Below are 14,288 nucleotides of genomic sequence, written 5' to 3'. Positions count from 1 at the left end.
CAGCTCTTTGTCGAAGTCCTCGACGCACACTTCTCGCCGGTCTGCGAACAGGACCTCGTGTTTCAATTCTACAAGGTATATGCCGTACTGGACGAGCTTTTTCTTGCTGGCGAGATCCAAGAGACAAACAAAGATGAGGTGCTCGCACGTCTGGCAACGTGTATGGGCTAGGCGGGGCCCGTCAGGTTCGTGCCGTTGTGGCGCCACAGGTCCTCGAGGCGGTATCGCTCGCGCGCGTCCGCCGTCATGACATGCACCACGCACCATCCCGCGTCGATCAGGCACCAATCGCCACTACCGCGCGAGCTGACGCCCTTCTGGCGGCGACGTCCTTCGGCCAGGTCCGCACTCGACACGAGGCCCTCGAATCGCACTTCGTGCTCGTAGCCCTGGTCGACCACCGCTGGCGCTGGCGGGCGCGGCCCAATCTCCATGTCAATGCCCTCGCGCAGCGACGCCATCTCCTCGTCTTCGCGCGTGGTGCCGCGCTTCGCCGCATGGGCCGCGCGCGCACGCTCGTTCTTGCGCTGCGCCTCCTCCTCTGTCGGTCGCCACCTGCTCTTCAGGATTCGGCGCACACTCTCTGGACTGATGCGGAAGCGCCGACTGAGCACGGAGATATCGAAGCGCGCGGGGTCAGCCGCGTGCAGCAGCCGAAGGCCCTCCTGCGCCTCATGCGACAGCTTGGTCATGGGGGACCATCCGTCTGGGTATTTGCGTGTGAGTGCAATTTTCTGAACCTGCCAGGCAGGCAGGGTATGGCCCACCTCGTGCTCGATCCGCGATAGGCCCGCGGGGCGTGGCTCGCGCGTCGTTTCGGGCGCGGCGCCCTCACCGACGACTTGCACAGGCCCTAGAATCGCATCCAGTGTGACGGCCTCGGGCTGCGTCGGTGCCGGTGGTATCGTGCGCTTCAGGTACGCACCCAGATCGGTTGCGACGCGGCGCACTGTGCCGATACCTGAGCCTCGCACTTGCACCACAACGATCCAGTCTTGGCCCTGCTCGCCGACCGTTTGCGCCCGGTCTATCGGCTTGATAACCGCGAGAGGCGATCCACGAATACGTTCAGACCAATCGTCGATATCAATGTCGTCCATAGCCGCTGGCCGCGCGACAAGTGCGCTCAAGGAGCCCGTGACGCACATGTCAATGAGCCGCGCAAGCTCTTCGGGGATGTCGCTGGTAGCTGGTAGATAGGGCGGCAGCCATGCAATGGGCGGGAGCATTTCATCGTGAGTTGGTGCTACAGTCTCGATCGGCGCCTCAACAACCTCCTCGTCCATAAACCAGGGCACTGTCGGTGCCGGTGTGGCGGGCGTTGGCGTGCTTGGACTCGTGTTGGCAGCTGGCAGGGGCCGCGAGCGCGGCCGCATGCGCGGGAGTTGGCTGCACCCACTCGTATGAAGCGCTCTTGCCGTCCGACTCCGGGTTAATGCATCGCCTTGGCGCACAGACGCACGAACCCACTGTCGAAGCATGGCCTGTGCCAATGCGCCCGAGGCCGCGACAGCCCAGCCTTTGAACATCACGTGACCGGGCCACGGCGGACTGCCAGTGCGGTCTGGTCGCGCTTTCCACCCTGGTCGACCACGATGCGTGCGTAGCATGTGCCTGTGTGCTAACCGTGCAGCTCAGAAAGAGTTTGAGACAGCTTACCCTCCGATTGACGCTGATCCTCACTTCCGGCGCGTTGTGCGATACTTCCGCCCGTCGGACTACTATGCGATGGCCGGTGCCACGGTGGCTTTCCCGGGCGCGCTCTATCTGATGGAAAATGCTGACCCGGCGCGGGGCAAGGGCAAGCTCGGTGCGGCTATGAAGCTCTCTGCCTTTTTGGGTCTCTGCGGTGGTTTCTTGTATGCGTACCAGCGCTCGACGTGTATGTGCGGTTTGCTAACGTACAGTCCGCTTCTGGGGCTGGACCGAGAATGAGCGGGAGCAGTCGATGGCACAGGCCGAGGCTGCATCTGGCAACGTGATTGGGCAGGGCAAGAGCTCATTAACGAAAGAGATGCAGGGCGCTGCGTACCGCAACAGCATCTTCTCGCAGCTCAACCTGGGTACGTGTGAAAACTAACGCGTAGCGGTCCTGCCTTGGTTCAATGTGGTGGACCATGAGTACCACGGCACGCAGCAGACACAGTAGACATGATAGTTTCGTCTATGGAAGCTCCGCAATTGCCTTGACAAAGTCTTCATTGTCCGGCTCGAATTGGTGCCCCAAATCGAAGGCAGCGCGAGCTTCGTCGTAGCGCTGCAGCGCTGCGAGCGCCTTGCCTTTGCGGAAGTGGCCCTTGCCCCACACCCGATTGATCTTGGTGACGGCGTCGGCGTCGCAGAGTGCCTCGATGTAGGCCTCCGCCGCGAGAAAGGCGGCACTGCGGTTGGCCAGCACGACCGACAGCTCCTCAGCCACAATTCCGCTAGCCTCCCACATCGGCCGGCTAGACGCCATGGCGAGACCCATCGTGTAGTGCTTGATCGCTGATACATAGTCCTTTTTTTTGTATGCCTCATTCCCTCGGTCTTTGGCCTGCTTAACCATATCGCTCAGCGGCTTCTGCACAATATGAGGGGGCGGCGGGAATGGCGCCTGCGGCGGAAGATTCTTCATCCAGCTTGCAATCATATTCAGCAGGGACACGTCGTGCTCATCCGTGTACACTGCACACTCTTTTTCATCGACTGCAAACTCAAATGTCTGGTTCTGGTCCACCGCAACGAGAATCGGATGCTCCTCATTATCTGTGACCTTCTCATGGGCCGCTGTCGGCGCAGGACGTGCGTCATCCGACATACTACTTCGTGGCCGCCGTGCCCTGACCGAGGGCGGCGCCGCGGTGGGTCTGGGCGGCGCGTGTCACGTGCCTAGATACTGTGGAGGCCTCTCGCTGGCTCGCTCCTTCGCTAGCGTTGAGAGCAATGTGGCGCTCGCTGTGGCAGGCACGGGCCGTGCGCATGGTCGCCGTGGGTGCGCGTATGCCCACAAGGGCGATGCATGTTTCTATGACGCGCTTTGACGCACCGCGGGCGGAGCCGATGCCCTCTGCGCAAAAGGTCGAAAAGACCATGCAGCGCTTCTGGAAGGATGTGCAAATCGCCTTCGAGGAGCCTGCAGACGACGACGAGCACTTTGTAGTGCAGTTGGACAAGCGTTCTCTGCGCACTCCTGGTGGTAACAAGCTGACGGTCCCGTCTGACCGCCCGCTCCTCGCGTGCCTCATTGCGCAGGAATGGGATGAGCAGACCCAGGTAGTCAAGCCGCATTCACTGCCGCTTACGTCGCTCGTGTCGCGCGCCATCGACGGCCTTTCAGAAGATCGCACTAGAAAAGATGTCGAGGAGTTCTTAATGCGCTACTTTGACACGGACGCTGTGTGCTTCCACCAGGACCAGCCGGCCGCCCTCGTTAAGCTGCAGAAGGAGCGGTGGGTGCCGCTGATCGACTGGGCGCGGCGGTATCTGCAGATTCCCATCAACATTGCGCAGGGCACACTTACGCACAAGCAGCCTGACGAGGCCAAGGCCAAGCTGACCCGCCTACTCGCCGGCCTGCCGCCGCTCGATCTTGCTGCGCTGGAGCGGGCGGTGATGACCAGTAAGTCGATGATCATTGGTCTGGCACTCGTGCATCGCCACATTGAGGCAGAGCAGGCCGCGCTTGCGGCCGAGGTCGAGACGGCTGCACAGGCCTCGACGTGGGGTGCTATTGACGACTCGCACGATGTTGATCACGCTGAGCTGCGTCGCCAGCTCGCGAGCTGCGCATGTGCGCAGGTCTCGACAGAGTCGGGCCTCGTCGAGAAGTTCGTGACGGTGCTCCGACAGCGCGGAGGGGCGTTCCGTACGTAGGTCTATGAGCTGCGCTGTACACCGTATTCGACACTCTGAACTAGCACGGCCGTGCGGAGCCAGCGGCGGCGGCGGGTATACCGTCCCATGCCGCTCTGCTTGCTGAGCTTTTCCCAGGCGTTGTCGCCGTACTGCCATCCCTCAGCATCGACATCCATGCTGACAGCTGGCTCGGAAATAGGCCGTGCCACATCCTTGACCTCGTCTGGCACCTCAACAGGCTCCGTATGTGCCGTAGCGAGCTCCTTGCTGAGGCGCTGTGCCTCAGATGCATTCATGCTCCTCTTTGGCGTGTAGGAGCTGGACGTGATGCTCTGCACGCCGGCCACATGCCACTCAGAGTCGACCCAGCGCCACTGCGAGGTGCGCAAGTCGTCCTTGCCAGGATAGCGCGAGGATGGCATATACGTGCGGATGCCCCGCGGCAACGAGAATGAGGCCGGCGGCGCCACCGCGTGGTTTTCGCTATCCGACCAGCTGGGGCGCTCCTGGGGCAGGAGCGCCGCCGTCCAGTCGAGGCCAATCCACCACCGCTGGTTCTCGTAGATCTCAAACACAAACTCAGTCTCAAACTCGTCTGTTGCGTGGCGCTTGCGTGGGGAAGGCGGCTTGGGGCGTAGCCGCGACGCGACGCTCTCGGAGCCAGACAGCACACGCACGGTGGTCAGTACCACATGGCGCACAAACGCACTGTGCCAGAGTGCCGAGCGAATGAGCGTTGCCCAGGGTGAGCACCACGTCAGGACGATCACGCCGCCCACCAGCAGCACATGGCGTAGCGTCAACGCAGCGATAGGGAATGGCGGGAACGTTTGCAGCGACAAGCGCATATTCGGCAGGTCCCAGCTGCGCACGAGTGGGATCACGTACTGATGAGCCCAAGCGCTCACCTTGGCATACAGTGCACAAAGGCGTGGCGCGTTGTTGGCCATGTGCGTGTGCGCGGCCGGTGCAAGTTGCGTGTGATAGTAATTTGACAGCGCCGCCACAGGCGCGCTGGCACCGATCGACGAGAACGTCGTTGATGCATAGTAGATCGGCGTCACCCACATGTGCTGCGGAAGCATGCACAGAAGCCACAGCGGCCACGAAGCGATGAGGAAGATGACCAGTTGTACTGGCCCATACCCTGGCACCTTCCAGCACAGGACATCGTGTACGGGACGAAGGAGGCACTCGTATACAGCCGAGAAAAAGTCGGAAATTTCAGAGAGCTGCGACACCGCCTTGCGAAGAGTGCGTACACTTCCGCTCTCGTCCGCGGCGCGGCGCTGGCCAGTGATACGAGTGAACGAGCGGCAGAGCCACGTGTAACCCAACACCAGGAGAAGAAGCGCCTGAGGCGCATAGCGCAGCACCTCGTAGCCATACATGCATGTGAGTATGTATCCCACGAGTAGCAGCCACGACTGGACCCGCATGGCATAGCCGCCACGCCAGGTAACGAGCAGCAAGATCCGGTGTACTAGGTCGATCGTCGGCGCTAGGGCGACTAGTAGCTGGATCAAACTGGGCGGGATGCCTTCAATAACATCCATGAACGACAAAGACTTGATATTCGCGACACGCGAGCCGGAGGCCGGCATCACTGCGCTCTTCTCCGACATGGCGGACGTGCAAGCGGCGCCCCGCATGCAATGACCGGCGCATCGGCCAGTAATATCACGTGATAACAGGGAACCGGCGAGAGCGTCTCGCGGTGCACGCCCAGTGCGATGTCGGTGCAGGACACGCGCGTGCACATTCGCATTTTCGCTGCGTTTGTTGCAGTCATCATTGCAGCGTTACCGGCATGGTGGTACCTAACTACCATTGAACGGCTTCCCCTGCCGACAGAGCGCGTTCGTGCATACCAGGAGCGGGGCACGTGCCCTGTGAAGAATACCTTTCGGATCTGTGTCACCGAGCCTGTGGGTACAGATGTGGTCATGGATTCCCTTAACGAGATGAAGCGCATGGAGGAGCTCGCATGTATGGAGGACAACTTGTGCCTGAAGTACGACATGGCAGATACCTGCGATCCGACGCCGTCCCTTATGCCGCCTCACCACGCGCTTCGACCTGTGCATGTACCCTTGGAGGGCACGAAGAATGTGCCAAAGCAGGTACACAAGCATATGGCACACTATTTGGGCATTCCCTTGGCGCATACGCAGCAGGGCAAGAATTGTACCACCGAGGATGCGCGCGTGATACCCTATGCTCCACGACTACGAATCGTTTTCAGCTTACTGCAGGAAGATGCAAGCCGTGGCCATGCGATCCATGGATGGGACCTGCAGCATGCGTTGGAGACCATCGATGCGCCTGCCCTCGCGCCCCTGCGCCGCATCGTCGATGCCATGGCATACGTGCACGACATTGAGCTCGAGAGTCAGATTCAATGGTACGCGCCCCTCGAGTTCGAACCACACGAGGAGACTGTGGACGAGGCGCGAGTGTACACTGCATCGATGGATGACGTACGCGTGTTCATCAATTCGCCGCAATGGAACCTCGAGTCATACGGCACTCACAACACGTCGACCGCTGCCGAGGAGCGTACTCTGCACTTTGTACTTTTCCTCCCGAGCGATACACACAGCCCCTTGTACATGCGTAAAGACGACCAATCGCTCGTGACACAGCCCGCATGGCTCGTGCCCCAGTGGGGTGGCGTTGTTGTGTGGAATCGCGATGCTTCGTTGCGTGCTGAGCCTCTGATGACCTTGGACGAGCTGCAGGAGCCTGTGCGTCTCTTTGCGGAGCAGCTCGCGATACTCCTTGGCATCGAGCTGGAGAATGTGGCCCCTAACGACCACAAGGCCTTGGCCCTTGCCGTGGAGGGCCTCCAGTGGCGCCGCACCCTCGAGATGGCCCGTGGTACCGTCGAAACTCTGGCAAGTATCGATCGACTTGTGCGCAAAATTTCGAACCTGGGCGTCAATGCAGACGTGCGCGATAACTATGCAGCCTCACTCGATATGCTGGACGCGTGCGAAGCGAGCTTGCAGGGGCCAAATAGCTCCGTTTCCACGGCGCTGACACATGCCAGTCGCGCGTATCGTCTCGCTTCACAATCCTTTTACGATCCCTCCATGCTGGCCATGCTCTATTTCCCTGAAGAACACAAGTATGCTGTCTATTTTCCTCTCTTTGGTCCTTTGTTCCTCCCCTTAGCGATCGCGTTCGTGCGTGAAGTGAAGCATCGCAAGGCGCGCCGCTCGGTGGAGGCGCGCCAATCATAATGCCCATAGTTGCCACCGTCATGTCACGACGACGCGAGGCGCAGGACCTTGAGCGCGCTCTGGCCCTGTCCGCCCGGGAAGGCACGCGTCAGAACCTTCCGTCTTCGTCGCTTAGCACACTTGATCATCCAAGTCGCGAGTCAGCGTGCCCGTCGCCAGGTCGCTCTGAGGCCTCCTGCGTCGATGGACAGGGCGAAGAACTAGGTGCTTGTGAGCCAGCGGCAATTCGCCAGTTGGAGAGCCAGGACGAGGCAGCTGCTTCATTACGGACCAAGCGCCCCAAGCTATCCTCGCGGACATCGCACGATGCGCTTTACACGAATGACTCGCATGAGCCACGCGACTCACCGGCGCAAGCGTCCCACCCGCCTGACGAGCGCGATTCGCAATCGCGACTTGCCCAAGAAACTAGCAGCCATATACCCTCGAATGGCCCTCCTTCATCACTCTCTCCCGCGCTCCAAAAGCTCGATGCGACATCGGCGCGAAAACGCCTATTTGGCAAGCGTACGCTCCCATCACTGACGCAGCTATTACTTCCCTGCTTCCCTCATCGCCTTCATATGTCCCTGGCTTGAAGCGGCATGTTCGTCTCCCACCCCTTCATACCAACCGGCGCCCACCCCCACCGCCCAAGCCGCGACTGCCCAAGAAGGAGCCCAAAAAGACTGCCGCGGACTCTGGGTCAGAGGAAGGCGAGCCTGAGCCTGAGATCGACTACGAAAACGAAGGATTTTTGTAGCACGCGTGTGTGCAGGGTATATAACTAAAATCCATCGGGGTTCGCCGCGTACGCCGAGAAATCAATGTGGTGGAACTGCTCCGAGCCGTCCTCTTCAGCTAGGTCCATGGCCTGCCGTGCATCATTATGAGTGAATGGCTGCGATACCACAGGCAAGGAGAGTGCCGGGCGGAAGGGTCCACGAGACGGCAGTGGCCGCATGGGCCGGCTACCGGAGAGGGTAGGGCCGTCCATTGACGGCGGACTGTTCTCTTCAGGTACCATGGGTGCGTCCCACGATGCGCCAAAGCTACCGTCTTCATCAGCAAAGGCACCAGCCAGGATCGCATCACTGTCGTCTTCACCCATGCCACGCTTCAAGGAGAGCGAGGGCACACTAGAGCCGAAGGATGTATTTGCCGTCTCCGTGTCCGAGGACCATCGTGACATCATATTGGGCGGCGGCGGCGGCGGCATCATATTTCCATGGCCGCGCAGGGCACCATTCGGCACCGAGGCGGTGCGTCCCCACTGATTGTAGGTGCTCTTCACATTCTCAAGCGTCGAATTAGCCGACTGAAACTCGGTGCCGCCCGAATCTTGGGCGTCATATGTCTTTGTATGGCCCAGGTAGCCGCGGCTCACATCTAACGTCAGAGGCTATCACGTACTTGACCGTATGCGCCAGCTCATGCTTTGCAGTCGATTCTGAATATCGGACGGGATCGTATCATAGGCAGAAGAGACGCGAGAGAGTCCCTGGTGCTCTGAATCACTGCGCAAAACATCGTGAGAGCTCACTGCACGTTTGGTCAAAGGCATCGTTGGCGTATCCCCAGTGATCCGCCACACCACGTCGCGGTCCGAAGCGCTGCTGCTGACGCACGATGCGCGTGCACGCGTTGGATGCGTATCACGTGGCCTGTAAGCCCAGGCCGGCCGTGCACGGCCCTCGCCGCCAGGCGCCGGCGCCCCCAGCGCCGACCGCTTGGCCCCATGTCCCCGCCCTGTATAGCCGGTAGAAATTGATCCATACTAATGCGCGGTGAATTCACAGGTGTCTAATACTATGAGCCTGTGGTATTACTATCTATCCGATTACACTTCCATATCGTATGCGAGCACATCTAGCGTCAGTCTCATGATGCATACCATCGACGTTGGGAAGGATGATCATCTTCGAAAAGCTACTGTTAGCATAACAAACATACTCCTTGTGATCATTGTCTTCCTTGTAGCGCTCGAGATCCTCGCGCGTCTCAAAGATAGTATAGAGACCGTAGTTGAAGCCGTGTGCCCGAGTGTCCCAGATCGGGGGACTGAACTTGAGCTGCTTCACAACGTCCTTGGTAATCTGCAGATCACGGAGCGTCTCTAGACGGGCCTTGAATTCTTCAAAGCCATTGTTCAAGACTTGCGGCTTCACTTTGAACAGCACAATGTGTACAAACACCATGGTGGCCTAGAGGCGGGTCCTGTCTCCCACGTGCTTATTTAATTCCTACGTGACTTGCGCCTGCACCTCGTCCCAGAGATCGCGCTGGCCCCACACGCCAGCGACTGCCGTGATGATCATCCATGCGCCCATCTCAGCCTCTAACGTATCAGATTTTTCGTCACAGAGATAGTCCACTTGGCTGCGCACGCGTGCTATGCATTTCATGCACACCCGTGCCAAGGTGCGAAGGGAGGCAATGTTGTCACTTGACAGCTGCCGATCCAGCTGTGCGAGTATGGCAAATAGCCATCGCGCATGTGTCGGATGAATAGCCGCACGTGTGACGGCCTGGTGCGTGAACTGGGGGTGCTGCATCCACCTTCGGATCATTACCATTAGCGAAATCACATCCTCTGTATCGAGACGCTGCAGAAAACGAAATGTAGGTTCCCGGAACGCATAGCCAAACTGCTCCAGGAAGTCGCCTGAAACTTCCAGCATCCCACTCACTTCACTCTCTGAATCGTCTTCTGTGTCACGCATGCCAGGGCCAGCTGCGTCTAGCGCTTCCGCGCGCTTCACCATGAGCTGGCGCTCCTGTTCACTAGGTGGTTCTCGTCCATGCACCCACTGGTACCAAGCTCTTTCATCCTGCACATGGGGTATTGACAGGCGCACGTGTCTGTCGGGTATGGGCGTGCGGAGGCTCTGATGTGAGCGCAGGCAACTTACATAGTGAAGGCGACGGAAGCGCTCGAGAAACACCGTACACCATGCCGACGTGGGCATGGACGCGGGCGGTAGCGCGCGCACCTGGGGAGAAGTGGCTGGCGCGTATGGCTGCGTCATGCCTGACTGAGAAAGGATGCGGGGCTGCAAGCTCGCCTCCTGCTGCACCATCGCCAGGTACTCTTCTCCAGTTCGCGGCACTCCATCATCGGGAATAGTGCCTACCGGAAGAATAGGCTGTCCAAATTCTGGAGCACCCGTTCCTGCGGCCATCGCGCGTCGCTTGGCGGCAGGTGTCCCAGCGAAGTTGGTCGTGCGTTCGGCCGACACTTTTTTTGAGCGGCGCGACGCTCGGGGCTGCCGTACGCGACGATGGGCAAGCGTCGGAGCGAGCCTGCCGAGCCTGTTGAAGCAGAGATCCCGCTGGGAAAGTACCTGGCGTCAACAGGTATGTACCCTTGCACCGATACCAGAAAAACGTGTCAGAGATCGGGCGATCCGCTCACTCGCCGCTTTTGTGCTGAAGAGCGCGGAGGAGACCGGTTTGTCGCTTGAACCCAAGGAATTATCCAAACTATGGAAGGGTATCTTTTACTGTAAGTGTATAAGGTTGGGCTGATGCAAGGCTACTGGATGAGTGATAAACCGCTGGTGCAGCAGCAGCTGGCGCAGGAGCTGGCGAACTTGGTGCTTATGATTGCTGGCATCAAGATGGATGCAGCAGGCGAGCGCATCGAGCGCGTGCCATCAAAAGTGGACGATACGGCACGCGCACTAGCTGCTCTCGACTTTTTCCAGGGCTTCTGGTCTACGGTCCACTCAGAGTGGCATGGTGTGGACAAGTTTAGGTAAGTTGGCCCCTCTCATGTCGCAGAATCAACAAATATTATCTGCTCATGCGACGTTTTGTACATGCTGGGCTGCAGCTACTTGCCCTTCATGGCTATCCGTCCATTCTTGTTCAGCGGTTTAATGCAATCATGCGCGGAACCGACGGTCCCCTGTCCTCTAACAATGTGCGTGTGCCTGACAGCATCACCTACCATGTATGTGACATTTTTTTGGACGAGGTAGAGCACTCGCTTGTGGAACTGGAGGACACAGACGTTACCGTACCGATCTTGGAGCTCTTGTCGCCTTTCATGGAACTGGCCGCCACGAGCCAGTCGAAGCGCATGTTCGAACGTGTCATGGCCAGCGTCTTGACGCCATTCTTGAGCGAATGTGAGAGACGTGCATCTCATGACATGCAAGATCGTAAGCGCCGACGAGTCGAATCCGAGGCGAGCGAGCCTCTCTACGACTCCATCTTCTCCCGTGTCCAGGCCGAGGCTGACGACGATGAGGATGACGAAGACAATACCATGGCCTCCATTCACAAGCAGGCGCTACAACGCGTCGTGGCTGTTGCCAGTGGCTCTGATACCTACGCCCCGAGCCGCCGCAAGCTGTACGATCTGTGGAAGACGGCCCAGGAGCGCGACGTCTCGTAGAAGATCAATTAGTCAGCGTGCTCCATCCTCCTCACACCATGGAGTCTGAGTATATCGAGGTGCAGCGGGTGAACCCCAGCTTCATAACCTCGCTTCTGGCGGGCGCTATGGCAGGTTTGTCAGTGGACTTGCTATTCTATCCTATCGATACCTTGAAAACACGTTTACAGAGCGCGCAGGGCTTCTGGAAGAGTGGAGGGTTCTCCGGCGTGTATCGCGGCATGGGCAGTGTCGCGGTGGGAAGCGCACCAGGTGCATCGATTTTCTTTGTCACATACGAGAGCGCGAAGTCTTTCCTGTCCAGATCGCTATACCCTGAGCACAGCCTCGATGCCAAGGTCATGTCGCCTACCGTCCACATGCTGAGTGGCACGATCGCAGAAATGGTACGCTGTTACTACTCACTATAGTCTGCGTGCATGGTGCGCGTGCCCACCGAGGTGGTAAAATCACGGCAGCAAACATCAGCGTACGGCAGGACCTCATCGGCGGCGGCTTTCCGCCAGGTCATCGCACAAGAGGGCGTGCGGGGCCTGTATAGGGGCTATGGCAGCACCATTTTCCGGGAGATTCCATTTACATGCATCCAATTTCCCTTGTACGAGGGTCTCAAGCACAAAATGGCAGGATACAAGTCCGAGCCAACATGGCTGCAGGCCGCCGTGTCTGGAAGCGTGGCGGGTGCGGTGGCTGCCGCTCTTACGACGCCGCTCGATGTCATCAAGACGCGCATCATGCTGGCTAAGGCTCATGGCAGTACTAGTACTCCCCGTATTCTTCCAACCCTCCACAGTGTCCTGGAACAACGCGGCGTGCGTGGTCTCTTTGCGGGTGTTGTTCCTCGCACGCTTTGGATTGGTCTCGGTGGAGCCGTCTTTCTAGGCTCCTTTGATGGTGCTGCCAAGGTTCTCGAGCTATCTCAGAGTCACTAAACTAGATGGCCAGCACATCTGAGTTCCGTGCCAGGGTTTCTACCACATGGAGCAGGAGCTGGTCATGGCCCCATTGCGCTTGGAAGGAAATCCCTGTTGGCAGACGCACGTTCTCCACAGACACAGTACGGGAGGCTGGCGCAGACAGTACAGGCATACCCGTTAGATTGGCAGATACTGTCAAAACATCTTGCGCATATTCCGAGGCAGTTTCTTCGTTCAGACGGGGGGCGAGGCGCATGGCTGTAGGGTATACAAGGAGATCCACATCATCGCCGCTGCGCTCATGTGACGAGACTCGCTGGTCGGGCGCCGCAAAGCTCGAGCGCATCTGGTGCGTGATAGCGTTGCGTATTTGAATTGAGGTCTGTAGGTGGCTCTTCCATGCTTCAGATGTGAGTGCAAATGTGCCAAGAAGGATCCGGCGCTTAACTTCCTCACCAAAGTTGGCGCTTCGGTTGGCTGCAATCGTTTTAAAAAACGTGCCTCGTGGTTCCTCATGATGGGAACCGTAGCGGATGCCATCATAGCGTCCAAGATTGCTGCTCGCTTCTGAAAGCGCTTGGATATAGTATGCACTCGAAGCTTTGGACAAGACGGAGAACGATACATCCACTAGTGTCGCACCCAAATGCTGGAGTGCATCTAGCACATCGTCCGTAATATCAGCAATCTCGGGGTGAAGCTCCTTTGGGAACATCTGCGCCACAATTCCAACGCGCAAGCCTTGCAGCGGTTTTTGAAGGCGAGACAAAATAGAGCCCACATCATTCGCGAGCTTCGCCCGCATTGGCATATCAATGCATGTTGCATCGTGAGAGTCCGGAGCTGCCAGCGCGTCAAATGTGACTGCCAGATCTTCCGGCACACGAGCAATAATACCCACAGTATCAAGCGAGTCTGCGTAAGAGACGACACCCCAGCGGCTAATCATTCCGTACGATGGCTTGATCCCATATACACCGCAATAGGATGAAGGAAGGCGCACAGACCCGCCTGTGTCGGTACCAATCGATCTGTCTGTTAGGATGATTTACATACACTCGACAGAGGTTGGCACGAACAGCAGCAGCAGCACCACCCGAACTGCCACCCGGCGCACGAGGGGGATATTTTGCAAAGTCAGGCTCATTCACATTTTCGTAAGGGGCTGGGTTGGCGACTGGGCCAAAGAGCGAGTGCTTGTTAAGACCGCCCATCGCAAACTCATCGCAATTGTTCCGGGACGTGATGCGGGCACCGTGGCCACGCAACCTGCGAACCACTGTCGCATCGAAAGGAGAGACGTAATCTGAATTAGCATGAATGAGACGCACTCTCCAGCATCTTGCTTGAACATGTTGTAGGAATTCCTTCCATGGCGATATTCTCTTTGACGCTCACGGACCATCCGCCAAGTTTGCCTTCACCTCCGGGCACGTCATCCCACCTAGCCGTCAATGCGTTATAAGGGTCATATCGGCCCGAGGAAAACGAAGACAAGCCACGCGATTGCGGAGGAATTGTTTTCCTACCGACAAAAAAACGAGCATAGCCCAGCATGGCGTAGATCAATATCTGGAGCAAGCCTGGGGAGACGCTTTTTCGCACGTGACATACAGGTTCGCTGCCATTCATGACGATGTTGGCTGTGGGTGGCAAAGCGTCGGGCACACGCCTTCACAGTATCGGTAAGGATGTCCTTGTGTGTATACACCTGTTTGCGCCATTGCCTGAGAGTGTGTATCTACACCTGTCACTTTGTACGACCTCCGATCAAATCATGCAGGGGCTTCAGCAGGCTCTGCCTGGTGCGACGCCCCATTTGTATTTAACCACTCGAAGTGGTCGCCTCTTTGCGCCATGGATGCGTTTGAGTGACATATATTCAGCACCATGTACTAGCATTGTGGT

The 14,288-nt window shown here is 58.3% G+C and overlaps 10 protein-coding genes across 10 annotated transcripts; 5 read left to right on the top strand and 5 right to left on the bottom strand.

Annotated features, from left to right (window-relative positions):
- Window positions 1-167: 167 nt before the first annotated feature.
- Window positions 168-1,376, bottom strand: MSY001_1739 (uncharacterized protein; the record flags this gene model as incomplete). Its single annotated transcript, XM_018883552.1, has 1 exon — window positions 168-1,376. One exon carries the CDS (start codon window positions 1,374-1,376, stop codon window positions 168-170), a length of 1,209 nt encoding a protein of 402 aa, XP_018740301.1.
- A 232-nt stretch (window positions 1,377-1,608) lies between these two features.
- Window positions 1,609-2,080, top strand: MSY001_1738 (uncharacterized protein; the record flags this gene model as incomplete). The annotated part of the gene is made up of 2 exons (XM_018883551.1): window positions 1,609-1,882; window positions 1,908-2,080. 2 exons carry the CDS (start codon window positions 1,609-1,611, stop codon window positions 2,078-2,080), a joined length of 447 nt encoding a protein of 148 aa, XP_018740300.1.
- Window positions 2,081-2,164: 84 nt separating this feature from the next.
- Window positions 2,165-2,800, bottom strand: MSY001_1737 (uncharacterized protein; the record flags this gene model as incomplete). The annotated part of the gene is made up of 1 exon (XM_018883550.1): window positions 2,165-2,800. One exon carries the CDS (start codon window positions 2,798-2,800, stop codon window positions 2,165-2,167), a length of 636 nt encoding a protein of 211 aa, XP_018740299.1.
- Window positions 2,801-2,925: 125 nt separating this feature from the next.
- Window positions 2,926-3,855, top strand: MSY001_1736 (uncharacterized protein; the record flags this gene model as incomplete). The annotated part of the gene is made up of 1 exon (XM_018883549.1): window positions 2,926-3,855. One exon carries the CDS (start codon window positions 2,926-2,928, stop codon window positions 3,853-3,855), a length of 930 nt encoding a protein of 309 aa, XP_018740298.1.
- Window positions 3,856-3,857: 2 nt separating this feature from the next.
- MSY001_1735 (uncharacterized protein) lies at window positions 3,858-4,907 on the bottom strand (the record flags this gene model as incomplete). Its single annotated transcript, XM_018883548.1, has 2 exons — window positions 3,858-4,701; window positions 4,726-4,907. The coding sequence occupies 2 exons, from the start codon at window positions 4,905-4,907 to the stop codon at window positions 3,858-3,860; spliced, it is 1,026 nt and encodes a 341-aa protein (XP_018740297.1).
- A 663-nt stretch (window positions 4,908-5,570) lies between these two features.
- On the top strand, window positions 5,571-7,824 carry GPI17 (uncharacterized protein; the record flags this gene model as incomplete). Its single annotated transcript, XM_018883547.1, has 3 exons — window positions 5,571-6,967; window positions 7,036-7,286; window positions 7,550-7,824. 3 exons carry the CDS (start codon window positions 5,571-5,573, stop codon window positions 7,822-7,824), a joined length of 1,923 nt encoding a protein of 640 aa, XP_018740296.1.
- Window positions 7,825-7,848: 24 nt separating this feature from the next.
- On the bottom strand, window positions 7,849-9,259 carry MSY001_1733 (uncharacterized protein; the record flags this gene model as incomplete). Its single annotated transcript, XM_018883546.1, has 3 exons — window positions 7,849-8,450; window positions 8,475-8,677; window positions 9,015-9,259. The coding sequence occupies 3 exons, from the start codon at window positions 9,257-9,259 to the stop codon at window positions 7,849-7,851; spliced, it is 1,050 nt and encodes a 349-aa protein (XP_018740295.1).
- A 1,344-nt stretch (window positions 9,260-10,603) lies between these two features.
- On the top strand, window positions 10,604-11,463 carry MSY001_1732 (uncharacterized protein; the record flags this gene model as incomplete). The annotated part of the gene is made up of 2 exons (XM_018883545.1): window positions 10,604-10,818; window positions 10,845-11,463. The coding sequence occupies 2 exons, from the start codon at window positions 10,604-10,606 to the stop codon at window positions 11,461-11,463; spliced, it is 834 nt and encodes a 277-aa protein (XP_018740294.1).
- Window positions 11,464-11,501: 38 nt separating this feature from the next.
- Window positions 11,502-12,395, top strand: MSY001_1731 (uncharacterized protein; the record flags this gene model as incomplete). Its single annotated transcript, XM_018883544.1, has 2 exons — window positions 11,502-11,849; window positions 11,874-12,395. 2 exons carry the CDS (start codon window positions 11,502-11,504, stop codon window positions 12,393-12,395), a joined length of 870 nt encoding a protein of 289 aa, XP_018740293.1.
- A 1-nt stretch (window position 12,396) lies between these two features.
- Window positions 12,397-14,012, bottom strand: MSY001_1730 (uncharacterized protein; the record flags this gene model as incomplete). Its single annotated transcript, XM_018883543.1, has 3 exons — window positions 12,397-13,321; window positions 13,437-13,659; window positions 13,712-14,012. The coding sequence occupies 3 exons, from the start codon at window positions 14,010-14,012 to the stop codon at window positions 12,397-12,399; spliced, it is 1,449 nt and encodes a 482-aa protein (XP_018740292.1).
- Window positions 14,013-14,288: the final 276 nt, after the last annotated feature.

Source organism: Malassezia sympodialis, genomic scaffold, assembly GCF_000349305.1.
Source record: "Malassezia sympodialis ATCC 42132 genomic scaffold, msy_sf_8, whole genome shotgun sequence".
In the NCBI taxonomy this organism is placed as follows: Eukaryota; Fungi; Basidiomycota; class Malasseziomycetes; order Malasseziales; family Malasseziaceae; genus Malassezia; species Malassezia sympodialis.
The sequence above is the reverse complement of the archived record's forward strand: the minus strand, read 5'-3'. Positions and strand labels throughout refer to the sequence as shown.